Here is a 13,221-nt window from a genome sequence, read left to right on the forward strand (position 1 = left end):
AAAGACCTCAAGCCACTGCAAGAATAATAGCTTCTCTACTGGGCTCGATGGCGTCTTGTATCCATCTGGTTCCCAATGCTCGTCTCCATATGAGACCATTGCAGGAAAATCTAGAGGATCAGTGGTGTCAACTGAGGGACGATTGGGAGAACAAAGTCCTGCTGTCTCCTCACACCCTACAATCCCTCAAGTGGTGGTGTTTGCCCAGCAATCTCTTGGTGGGGATTCCGTTCCAACAACGACCTCCATCTCAAACCATCGTAACAGATGCGTCACTGCTCGGATGGGGGGCGCACATGGAACATCTTCGAGTCCAAGGCGAGTGGTCACAGAAAGAGAGTCTCTATCACATCAACCTGCTGGAACTTCGCGCAGTCCACCTTGCGCTCAAAGCCTTCCTTCCCTCTCTGAGAACGGAAACTCTCCTTCAGACAGACAACGTGGCCACTATGTACTACGTGAACAAACAAGGAGGCACCAGGTCCAGAATTTTATCCAGAGAGGCCCAGACAATCTGGCATTGGCTTCTAGCCAGGAACCTGTCGCTAGTGGCAACTCACCTGCCCGGCATCCAGAATGTTCAAGCGGATGCCCTCAGTCGGGTAATAAGCGAGAACCACGAATGGGTACTACACGACGACGTCGTTCATTCCATTTTCGCACTCTGGGGTACCCCTTCTACAGACCTATTCGCAACCCCAGAAAACAAAAAATGCCAAAACTTCGCCTCCAGATATTACCATCCAGGGACACTGGGGAATGCCCTATGGATAAGCTGGTCAGGGGCATTTCTTTACGCCTTTCCACCGCTTCCCCTGATTCCGGCAGTTCTCCAGAAGTTGTCCAATGCTCAGACCAAAATGATCCTAATTGCTCCGGAGTGGCCACGCCAGTGGTGGTTCCCAGACCTTCTTCACCGGTCACTCAAACCACACATCAGGCTACCATATCGCCCGGACCTTCTCACGAAGTTCAGAGGGCAGATATCTCATCCCAACCCCTCATCGTTGAGTTTGGCAGCATGGCTCCTGAGCTAGTGCAATATGGACATTTGAACTTACCTCAGGACTGTATGGAAATTCTGAGGGAAGCAAAACGCCCTTCCACACGATCAGCCTATGCAAGCAAGTGGAAGAGATTCTGCATTTGGTGTTTACACAACAACATTGACCCGGTTTCTTGTGGAGAACAATCTATCTTACCATACTTGTTAAGTTTGGCAAAATCGGGCTTACAACTGTCGTCAATAAAAGTTCACTTGGCGGCGATAACAGCATACAGAAAGAGTCCTTCACAAACTTCCTTTTTTCGGATTCCGATTATTAAGGATTTCCTAGAAGGTTTAAAAAAGGTTTTTCCTCCCATTAGAAAGCCTTCTCCTCCATGGGAACTGAACGTTGTCTTATCACGTCTGATGCTGCCGCCATTCGAGCCGATACACAAGGCATCGCTGCAGCATCTCACATGGAAAGCTGCTTTTCTGGTGGCAATCACTTCAGCGCGTAGGGTCAGCGAAATCCAGGCCCTTTGCGCTCAGGAACCCTACACGGTTTTTCATTCTGCAAAAGTGGTAATGAGAACTCATCCAAAATTTCTACCTAAGGTAGTCTCCGACTTCCATGTGAACCAAACAATTTCATTACCAACTTTCTTTCAGAATCCAGCTACTCCTGCTGAGAGAACTCTGCACTCTCTGGATGTAAAGAGAGTATTGAAATTTTACTTGGACAGGACAAAAAGCTTACGAAAATCACAACAGCTTTTTATTAACTATGGCCCAATCAGAACAGGTTTGGGCACATCTAAACAATCTTTATCCAGGTGGATTGTTTCATGTATAATGTTATGTTATCAGTTAGCAAACAAATCCCTTGGTGGTAGACCAAAAGCCCACTCGACCAGAGGGAAAGCAGCTACTGTAGCCTTGATGAGAAATGTCCCTTTGGCAGAAATATGCAAGGCTGCCACTTGGAGGTCGGTCCATACCTTTACTAAGCATTACTGCCTTGATACAGACGCTAGGGCAGATGCTCAGGTTGGACAGGCTTTGCTCAAGAATTTGTTTGCATGATTCATGTTTTTCTCAGTATTCTTATATCGACTCCACCGCGGCTATGGGGATGGGCTTGCTACTCTATTCAATGCTTATGACTATACATGGAAATCCCCTACGAGAGAAGGAATGGTTTCTTACCTGTAACTCCAGTTCTCTCGTAGGGGTATTTCCATGATAGTCATAAGCAACCCTCCCTCCTCCCCGGTGGAGTTGACATAGAACATGAATATTATGGAGGTGGGTACTCCAACAAATGTTTTGTTTTTTCTTCATGTCAGGTAATAGCCTCCAAAAAAGAACTGAGGCAACTGCCTTTTGCTGTGCATGATGGGAAACAGGAAGACTTTACTTTTCTTAAAGGCACAGCTCTATTTACATTCTGTATAATGGCAGCCTATGGGCTACACTGCCCTACATTGTTTTATTCTCATCAGAGGTGTAAATAAAGTATGAGAATGTATTTGTTATTACATTTCTAGAATAAATAGGTGTTTGAACATGAATTTACACTACTATTGATTTTCTTTTCAACAATTTGGCCTGTGTAGCTGTTCACATAGGCTGCACAATGTTATTCTTAAGTGTTTTTTGACAGACCTTTTCTTTAAACGGCTGGTGTTTGCACTTAAGAATATACTTCACATCAGTGCTCCGGGGTCCCCGCAGGCGCGCGGAACTATTCAATGCTTATGACTATCATGGAAATACCCCTACGAGAGAACTGGAGTTACAGGTAAGAAACCATTCCTTCTGCCTCTCCAGCCTGAGCCAGGCTCACCAGCAGGAGGGCAGAACAGTGTCCGGGGTCAGCAGCATCATGGGCTGGCAGCTAGACCCTGTAAGGCTGCACAGGCAGAACTGGGGGATATTCTAAGGAACTCTTGTTCTAAGGTATCTTGCAACTAACACTGGACTCTGTGTAGTTGCATAATTCCAGCATGATTAATACCAAGCATGCCTAGGTTCGGAGAAGCCATTATGTAGTTGGACCACTTGTGAAAACCAGTGTCCACTACATACATAAGATGGCTTCACCGCACTTGGAGTCCAGGAAGTAGCCTGGGGTCTGTATGGACACCCTCCTCATGCAGGGGTACCCTCACACTTGGTGGCCAGAAGATGAAGTAAAATATGCAGGGGAGTCCTGGTGAAATCTTGCATGATGAATCTGAGGACCCACTCAAGAGGGACGCCCTAAATAGCCTAGGAATGGAGATTGGTCTCCTAGCAGGGTGACCACCTATCAGGAGGGGGCTGCAACATCACCTGCTTGACCTGGCCACTCAGTTGCTCCCAGGGGCCTCCGCCCATCTTGAATTCAAGATGGCAGAATGAAGTGGCCACCTTGAGGAGCTCTGGGCACCACCCTGGGGTGGTGATGGTAAGGGTAGTGGTCACTCTGCTTTCCATTGTCCAGTTTTGCGCCAGAGTAAGGACCGGTGTAAATTGGCTTATGCAAGGAGGGCACCAAATGTGTCCTTCAAAGCATACCGGTGTCTTGGGGAGGCTACCCCTCCCAAGCCATGTAACAAGTTATTTCCAAGGGAGAGGGTGTTACTACCCTCTAGGCACTCCTATCCCAGAGGGCAGGGTGCAGGTACCTGTATGTGAGGGCACCCCTTCCTCAGCAGAGGTGCCCTCATGAACTCCAGCTCCATTATCATGGACTTTGTGAGTGCGAGGACACCATTTTCCCTGTGTACTGGACTGGTGGTTAGTGAACTTCAGTTGGGTCAAAGGCAGGCTCCTCTCCCTACCCCAACCAGATCTCACAGTAGTGACAGATGCGTCACTTCTGGGATGGGACGGCCACCTGGGAGAGGCGGAGATCAGGGGCCTCTGGTCTCTGGCGGAATCCAGGCTCCATATCAACTTATTGGAGCTCTGGGCGATCCGGCTGGCGTTTAAAGCATTTCTTCCTATTGTGAAAGGGAAGATAGAGCAGGTCTTCAAGGGCAACACCACCGCAATGTGGTACTGCAACAAGCAGGTCAGTGTGGGGTCATGGACCCTTCATCAAGAGGCTTTGAGTCTTTGGACATGGCTGCAACAGCAGGGTATAACCCTGTTGGTTCAACACCTGGCAGGTTCTCTGAACTCCAGGGCGGACAAACTCAGCCGTCGATGCCTAGCAGATCATGAATGGTATCTCCATCCGGAGGTGGCGCACGGACTCTTTCAGCAGTGGGAAGAGCTGTGGGACTATTGCGCGTTGGAGTTTCCAGGGCGGTAATCGCATGGTGACACTTTTCGCTGCAAGTGGAATTCTGGCCTTCTATACACTTTTCCTCCCGTACCACTTCTGCCCAGAGTTCTCAAGAAGATCAAGAACGACTGGGCCCAAGTCATCTTAGTGGCTCCAGATTGGGCGCCAGAGTCTGGGATCCTGAGCTACTCAAAATGAGCATCAATCCTCCAATCAGGCTGCCTCTTCAAGAGGATCGTCAGTCGCAGCAGCATGGGAGGATTCTCCACCTGAACCTGCCAACCCTGTGCCTTCATGCATGGAGATTGAGCAGCAACAGTTGATGGCTTTTGACCTTCCTCCCGAAGTCTGTAAGGTTATTTTGGCAGCCAGGTGTCCCTCCACTAAACCGGTATATGCCTGCCGTTGGAAACACTTTGTAAATTATTGTATAGAAAGGTCAATGGACCCTCTTTCTACTTCTCTTTCCGACATTCTTCTCTTCATTCTGTCTCTAGCCCAGCAGGGTTCTCCCTTAGGGACTCTAAAGGGCCATCTTTCTGCCTTACCTGCATTCCTTCGGCTGCCTGACCAGCTTTTTTTGTTCAAATCTCTCATTGTACATAATTCCTCAAAGGGTTTGTACATATGTTTCCCCCTACGCCCTTTATTATGCCTCAATGGGACTTAAATCCTGTCCTCACATTTCTCATGTGTGCTCCCTTTGAGCCATTGCACAACTGTCCATTCCAGCTGCTCACCATCAAGACAGCCTTCTTAGTGGCAATAACATCTGCCAGGAGGGTGAGTGAAATGCAAGCACTGTCATCAAAGCCACTGTATCTCACTATCCATCCAGATAAAGTGGTTCTCAGAACTCGTGCCTCTTTCCTCCCCAAGGTGGTAGCACCATTTCAGGTACGTTGGAGAAAAGACTGGTCGGGCTGTGCATAGGCAAACCATTTCGCGCTGGGTCGTTCTCTGCATTAAGAAATGCTACACATTGACCAGGTAGCAGCCTCCTGAGGGCTTGCGGGCTCATTCTACCAGGGGCAACACTGCTACCACTCCAGTCCTGGAGATCAGTCAGGCAGCAACGTGGGCGTCTTTGCACATGTTTGCTAAACATTACTGCCTGGACAATCAGGTACGAAGGATGGGTACTTTGCCCATTCAGTCCTACAGGACTTTTTAGTGTAAGGAGTACTATCCACAGCCCACTGCCAGGAGCCTATGGCTTGGGTATCTATTCAAAGGTAAGGAATCTGCAGCCAGAAGTCTCTATCAGATGAACAAGTTACTTACCTTCGATAATGCATTATCTGGTTGAGACTCTATCCTGCTGCAGATTCCTTACACGCATTCATGCTCCCCGCTCTGTGGATATGACTAGTAGGGTTAGGGTTTCTCCCTTTTCAGGGCCCTAGTTTTTCACAGACAAATGTTGGTTCTATCCATGACTCTGTGCTTCTGGCGTGGAAGTTTTGTGGATAAAAGAACTGACGTATGCCAAGGTGGCATCTATATAGATGACTGTGACTTCACAGATAGCTCCAAAGACGCTGATGAAGCCACGCGGAGCCGGACGACTCACACGGAACTGAGCGACAGCGTGCGCAGGGTATTGCTGAGCAAAAAGATTCCTGATTCAAAGCTGAAGCCAGGGAATTCAAAGGTAATGAGTCTGCAGCTAGATAGTCTTTACCAGATAATGCTTTACCGAAGGTAAGTAACTTGTTTATAAATGCAATTATTGGTAAAGCCCTTTGAACCTATGTCCAAGCAGATCTCAAATCACTCACACTTACTATCTTCTTGATTGCTATCCCTTCACTGCCAAGAGTTAGCAAGAGCTAACAATACAGGAACCATTCTTGCAGATACATAAGGAGTAGTCCTTAGAACCAACCCACAATTTCTTCCAAAGGTAGTCCTCAGTTTCCATGTTAATCAAAGCATACAGCGAGCGGTGTTCTTCAGAGAACCGCAAACAAAAACTGCAAGAGCCCTACACACCCTGGACTTAAGAAGGCCCTTATATTCTATCTGCAAAAGACCAAATATTTCTGCAAAGGAAACTAACTACTTGTATCCTTTGCAGGAGCAACCAAAGGGTCATCAATATCAAAGGGAACTATATCAAGATGGATAGTAGAGACAGTGCAAACATATTACTCAAAGGGGGGGGGGTTGATTCTACCCACAGGCGCTAGGGCAAACTCAACAAGAATAAAGGGCACAACACTAGGGGAGGCAGCTCGGAAATAAGAATCTGAAGATGGCAACTATGCACAGGAACATCCGAGGTGCCCCCTGACATCACAAAGAGTTTGGGCATACCACCAAATGGTGGTCAATGACCCCCATAACAAAAACAAAGAAAGACTATTCCAGACCCAACTGCTAGATGGTGGAAGTATGCAAAGCATGTGAATCCAGAAAACACTTTAGGCTGCAAAACTATTTCTTCTGATAATAGTAGTCTCTAACGGAAAGTTTGTTACTGAGGATAGGTAACTTGTTCTTCAAGCGCCTGCTTTTTTCCCATTATTGGATGGTTCTGGAGTTTTGTATTTGTGGGCCCTTCGCATATGTTACACTTCTTCTTTTAAGAATCCTAATTTCCAAAATACTTGGCCTTTTTCACCTGTATGAGCACTAAGTCAGCACAATTAAATGGTGTGAAGGCTTTTCACTGATAACTTATTTTTGCCCTTTTCCAGGTATGCTGGCCGAGACCCAGCAGCAGCACCAGCCACTGGGAACAAGAAGAACCACTTGACTGAACTGAAACGCTTCTTGGATACTGCCTTTAACATGAACTCCTTCAAAGGCTTATCATGAACCACTGCAGCGCAACTTTGACTCCTCTTAGTCTGTCCTCCACTGTAGACCATGTAAATTAAAATAAATCTGCCTGAGGAAATTTTGGGGGTTGGAGGAGGATTTAGAATGGGCCCTAACTTGTGGCCAAACCATTTCCCTGACAGTGCTGCAGAAAACAGGTGTCCTTTTGCCTTGGAAATACTTTTACTTTTTAAACATTCTCATTGCAACCTGTTTGAAAGCCACACACAATACCTGCAAATGTATTTCAATGCAAATTTGCATCAAAAGGGGGTGGGGCTCTGTTCCTCGTTGTCCCAAAAGAGGACCTCTGTAATTTTGTTATTTAAAATTGTTTCTGCTTCTACTGCATTAGGTATGGTTTGCACAGAGAAATGGCAACTCTAAACTATACTGAGATGTTTGTGTTCCTTGGAAAATATCTGTGCCATCCATACTGTTGGCATTGGGGGCTGACCTTCACCAAAATCTTAACATTTAAATTGGGTGTAGAAAGCGTTGATGGTCTGTTATGTGAGTGCTGGGCATGTCAAGTTATCATTCCAAAAGAAGCATGAAGCAAAGCAAGAAAACTTGATTTGCTTAGTAGAAACCAAAAATTATGTAGAATCCTTAACCTTCATTGACTGTACTCATTCCCCCTTTACCTAGTTTTTTTCCCATGAGTTGGTATACACAACTTCACACATTTAACAGTAGACTTTACCTATCCTGCAAAGATGCATACTGGCACGGAGCCAATAAGATACTTCTCACCACTTGAATTTTCAACCTCTTCTCAGCACTTTTAACTGGTCACGCGTGTGTCATGGTGGGAGATCTCCTCAACCCACTTGTTACATCAAAGATTTGAGCAGGGACTTATGGGTGAGTGTGTTGTCTATGCTAGTGCTAGAAATTTGGGTGGTCAGTTTCTTGGACAACAGGGACGGATTTCCCAGAATGACTCTTCTGTGACAAAGAAAGGGTTTCCAGACCATGTACACTTGTAATACAGGGACAGAACGCTAGGGCCAGCTGTGCTGCTTTGTGATCTGCTGGTTGTGAGCACACTTGCCATTGATAGGGAGTTAAGGGGAATTTATTTTACTAACATACGTGTTTGGGTTTGGAAACACTTCATACAGTCTGTTTTTATTATATGTACCAGGAAATTGTTTTTAGTTTGATCGCACCCCACAAGTAATGGCTGAGGGCTGCTGCATTATTGGGAGTTGAGGATGCACTCCTGCCCCCATTAGGTTTCAGTAAGTACATACTGGCAGAGAGCTCCTTTCCATCTTTTTTTAATGCTTCCAATTCCTTATTTTAAACATTTTTACAAATTTATTATGAACAGATCTCTTCCCTTTGGTGTAGTGGTTTTTGAGAGGCAAAGTAACGGAAGTCTTGAGCTTGCATTAAACAGTCCAGTTAGGTTGCATCTCTAGGGCAAAGTACCTTACCTTCTAGTGAGCAAACCAGTTGGCTCTGAGGGAATAACTTTCTTTCTGACAGCAGTTAGTCGGAAACATGTTCTATTTTCTTGGGTAGAACGAAGAAATGCATTGTTTTTACTGACTTCTGGTTGTTTTTTCTTATTTGCAAGCCAATGTTTTAGGCTAACCCTCATATTTGCATAGTTCTCCATATTCTGTCGTCCTCATGCCCTCGCCATTTAACTTGAACATATTGTCTCTATATCTAGTGCTTTTCATGGTCTGATTCGAGTGCATGGTCTCAATTGCTGTGCATGCTTTTGTTTGCATCTTCAGAAATAATTGTTCTCTCCCTAGTGCCTCTCTCACCTTTAATTTCAGCAGCTGTCAAACCGACAAAAAAAATAATGTAAAAATGTACATATGTGAATAAAAAAATCCCCTTCTCACGACCTTCAAGTGGTCACACTCTGTAAACAGGTTGCTGCTGTTAAATGTACAAAAATAAGGTACACACGTTTGTATTGACAGCGTTTAATATCTCGTTATTTACAGCATCATGTTTAAGGGTTTGTGCAAAGCGTACTATAATCTAAAATGGAGGGTGCCTTGAGCTAGAACAAGAATTGACTCCTTAGCAGCAAAAGCAATGGAAGCATTTTCTAGGAGAGAACACGCATGACTTTAATTCATCCACTTCCTGATCATGAGCTATTTTATTTTTGTACACTTGACTGATGCTCCCCTTTTAAAAAAAAAAATTATAATCAACACTGTAAGCCTGTTTTCTTGCACTGAAACAACAGTTATTGAGTTTTGAATTATATCCGGTGCCAAATGCAGACAAAATTTTGACGTGGTCAGTGTGGACGGAAACGGCAGGGGACTTCAAGATGGGGGCTCCTTTTGCTACACCTTTTTATGAGATAAAGAAACCACCTGGATGCATTTTATTAATTGAGCGCCACTGACACAGTAACAACTTTATTTATTTTGGTACATAAAGAAAAAAATATTTTCAGTTATTTTTGTGCCTCACCAATAAAGAAGTTATCCTTCTGGATGTGTCTTTTAGCCTTACTTATGTGCTACTTTCTCAATTGCACCTTTTCTAGTACGGTGGGTTGTTCATAACTTTATCATGCTGGTTTGGTCACATGACCAAGCTTTTTTTGGTTATAAGCATTAAAGCAGTTTTCTGTAAAATATGACGTAACTTTCAAACCTATTTGTTTCTGAGGGGTCCTCCTTCCTGAAGATGTAACTCCCTTCCTAGCCATCAGGGTGTATCAGTAACCCTTTTTTGTAATAGTGAGCCCCTGACACTAGGTGGTACTATGCAATTTCGGAAACAGATAAATAAAATTTAAACACGTTATGTTATTCTCCATATGTTTAACGTGCAGCTATATGTTGTCATAGTGATCTAACTGAAGAGATTCCAGGCCTGGTTGGGGGGTGTGTGTGTGTGGGGGGTGGCAGGAGGGGTGCTCCAGAGGTAGAGTACTGGTGTCCTACAGTTGGAAAGCAAAGTCCTTTAGGCACTTGACTGGGTCGCAGTGTAGCGATGGTGAACACTCAATTGTCAGATGGAGTTACAACCTCCTTTTCAGTGTGACGCTGTAATTAAATGTTCGGTGGCATTTGTAGCTGCAGATACACATGCTGTGCATTATCCTGCCATCTAGTGTTGGGCTCGGAGTGTTACAAGTTGTTTTTCTTCAAAGAAGTCTTTTCGAGTCACGGAACGAGTGACTCCTCCCTTTCGGCTCCATTGCGCATGGGCGTTGACTAGATTGTTTTCTTTCCGCCATCGGGTTCGGTTGTGTTCCTCTTCGCTCTGTATTTCGAATCGGGAAAGTTAGCTAAAGTATCGATAATTCGACGGTATTGTTATCGCTCGGTACCAGGTTAGTGTTAGTGTATCGGCACCGACATCAAGACCGCTTCGGCAGCCCTTCGGGGCTTCCACTCTTCACCGAGGCCTGGTCGGCCCGACCACACCAGTCGTCCCAGACTAATGGACCGTACCCCCTTCCATTTCTGTCCTAAGTGTCACTCAAAGTATCCTTATACAGACCAGCACCGGGTCTGTAATCTGTGTCACCCGAACACAGAGAGGATACTTGTGAAGCTTGCCAGTCGTTTTGATCAAAGAAGACCTTGAGAGATCGACTTGCAAGAAGACTACAAATGGCATAGAGACCGAAAGAGCAGCTCGAGGAGGAGGAAAGAATCTCCATCCAAGAGACGGAATCAGATGAATCCAACGGTGAACGACCCTCGACGGTGCAACAAACCGTGAGTAAACCTGCCCCGTCCCAAACTCCGGGTCACACCAAGAAAATTAAGGCCATGGGGATGCCACTGCCAGCAGGCCATGGCTCAACCTACCGAAAGGAAGTTGACCAAACATCGGCACCGAAAAAGGCCAAGGAGTTTCTGAGGACTTCCGACTCCGGTTGAGAGTCCGGCACCGAACGATTTAGACACCGAGTGATCGCATCGACAAAAGCCCAAAAAAGCTCCTCGAAACCGAAAAAGACTATACCAGCAGAAACTTTGGTACCGAAAAAAGCGGCCTCGGAGCCAAAAAGAAGCTCTTATACAGAAGAGCCAAGGACTTTCCATGCAACTCAAGAAAAGGCATTGATTTGAGCAGGAGTTAGGTATGGAAGAACCTGACCATACACAACCGAGGTTACATATCTAAAAAGAGACTGGCAAGATTCAGGCTTTACCTCCACTCAAATCGAAAAGGAAATTAGCATTTCAGGAAACAGAAATGCAGCCAAAGGCCAAAGTGGTTAGAGACAAATCACCACCACCAATGGTCTCACCACAACCATCCGCACTGCACTCACCACAATTGTCAAAAGTGGGAACACCTATAATGCAGTCACCCACACATACTGGGATGACCCAAGATGATGCTGATGCATGGGATTTATATGATCCACCAGTATCAGATAACAGCCCAGAATGTTATCCAACCAAGCCGTCACCACCAGAAGAGAGTACCACATATACGGAGGTACTATCCAGGGCAGCTACGTTCCAAAACGTAGCAATGCACACAGAGCCAGTGGAGGATGACTTCCTTTTTAACACTCTTGCATCTACCCACACATCCTATCAGAGCCTGCCAATGCTCCCAGGCATGCTCAAGCACGCGCAACAGGTCTTCTAGGAGCCTGTAAAGGGAAGAGCTATCACGCCTAGAGTTGAAACAAAAGTACAAACCACCCCCAACAGATCCAGTGTTCATAACACAGCAGCTCACACCGGACTCAGTGGTTGTAGGGGCAGCAAGGAAAAGAGCAAACTCTCAATCGTCAGGAGATGCTCCACCACCTGACAAAGAAAGTCGGAAATTTGACGCTGCAGGCAAGCGAGTGGCATCCCAAACAGCCAATCAATGGCAAATTGGGAATTCACAAGCCCTACTTGCACGCTACGACAGGGCACACTGGGAAGAGATGCAAGACATCATACAGCACTTGCCCAAGGAACACCAAAAACATGCCCAGCAAGTAGTTGAAGAGGGACAGGCCATATCTAACAACCAGATAATGTCCGCACTAGACTCTGCAGATACGGCAGCACGGACTGTCAACACGGCTGTAACCATTCGCAGGCATGCATGGCTGCGGAGTTCTGGATTCAAGCCAGAGATTCAACAAGCGATGTTAAATATGCCGATAATGCCATTGAAAAAATGAAAAAAGACACTGACCCGGCCAAAGCCATGGGCGCGCTCTATTCCCCACAAGTGAGAGGCACCTTTAGGAAACCACAATTCAGAGGGTGGTTTCGGCAACTAACATCTGAACCTTCCACCTCTCAATCCAGACCCATCTATCAATCACAATACCAAAGGGGGGGGGGGGGGGGGGGTTGTGGTACCTATAGAGGACAGTTCCCAAAAGGAAGGGGAAAATTCCAACCAGACAAACCAAGCCAGACCAAGCAGTGACTTCAATGTGTCAACACTTGTCACCAGTGGGGAAGAGGCTAACCACATACTACCAAAACTGGACACACATTACCACAGACACATGGGTCCTATCAATTATCCAACATGGTTATTGCATAGAATTCACAACATTCCCTCCAGATGTGCCACCAAAAACACACAGACTGTCTCAACAACACTTAGACCTATTACAAATAGAGGTCCAAGCACTGCTACAAAAACAAACAATAGAGCTCGTACCGAATCACCAAAAAGGAAAAAACGTTAAGACCTATCTTAGATCTCAGAACACTGAATCTCTTCATCAAATCAGATCATTTCCATATGGTAATACTTCAAGACGTAGTTCCCTTGCTAAAAAAGGAGGAATACATGACAACATTGGATCTCAAGGATGCGTATTTCCACATACCCATCCATCCTTCTCACAGAAAATACCTAAGGTTTGTAATGCAGGGCAAACACTATCAATTCAAAGTGCTACCGTTCGGAATAACAGCCCCCAGAGTATTCACGAAATGCCTAGCAGTAGTAGCCGCTCACATAAGGAGACCGCACATGCACGTATTCCCATATTTGGACGACTGGCTAATAAAAGCCAACACTTAACAATGTAAATTTCACACGCAATACGCCATAGAGACACTACACAAACTAGGGTTCTCTATAAATTACCAAAAATCACATCTGCAACCATCCCAAATACAACAATACTTGGTAGCAACTCTCAACACACAAA

The 13,221-nt window shown here is 45.6% G+C and overlaps 1 protein-coding gene across 6 annotated transcripts in view; it reads left to right on the forward strand.

Moving 5' to 3' along the window:
• The window catches only part of OGDH (oxoglutarate dehydrogenase), an 833,675-nt gene extending 824,110 nt beyond the window's left edge, over positions 1 to 9,565 (forward strand). For 5 of the 6 annotated variants that reach the window (XM_069214267.1, XM_069214270.1, XM_069214268.1 and 2 more), the window contains one exon: positions 6,965 to 9,565. In XM_069214267.1, the coding sequence (XP_069070368.1) occupies positions 6,965 to 7,085 (121 nt within the window). In that variant the 3' untranslated portion in view covers positions 7,086 to 9,565. The remainder of the gene's footprint in view (positions 1 to 6,964) is intronic. The other variant, XM_069214271.1, reaches the window with a different exon arrangement.
• Positions 9,566 to 13,221: the final 3,656 nt, after the last annotated feature.

This window comes from Pleurodeles waltl, chromosome 11, assembly GCF_031143425.1.
Source record: "Pleurodeles waltl isolate 20211129_DDA chromosome 11, aPleWal1.hap1.20221129, whole genome shotgun sequence".
Taxonomy (NCBI): domain Eukaryota; kingdom Metazoa; phylum Chordata; class Amphibia; order Caudata; family Salamandridae; genus Pleurodeles; species Pleurodeles waltl.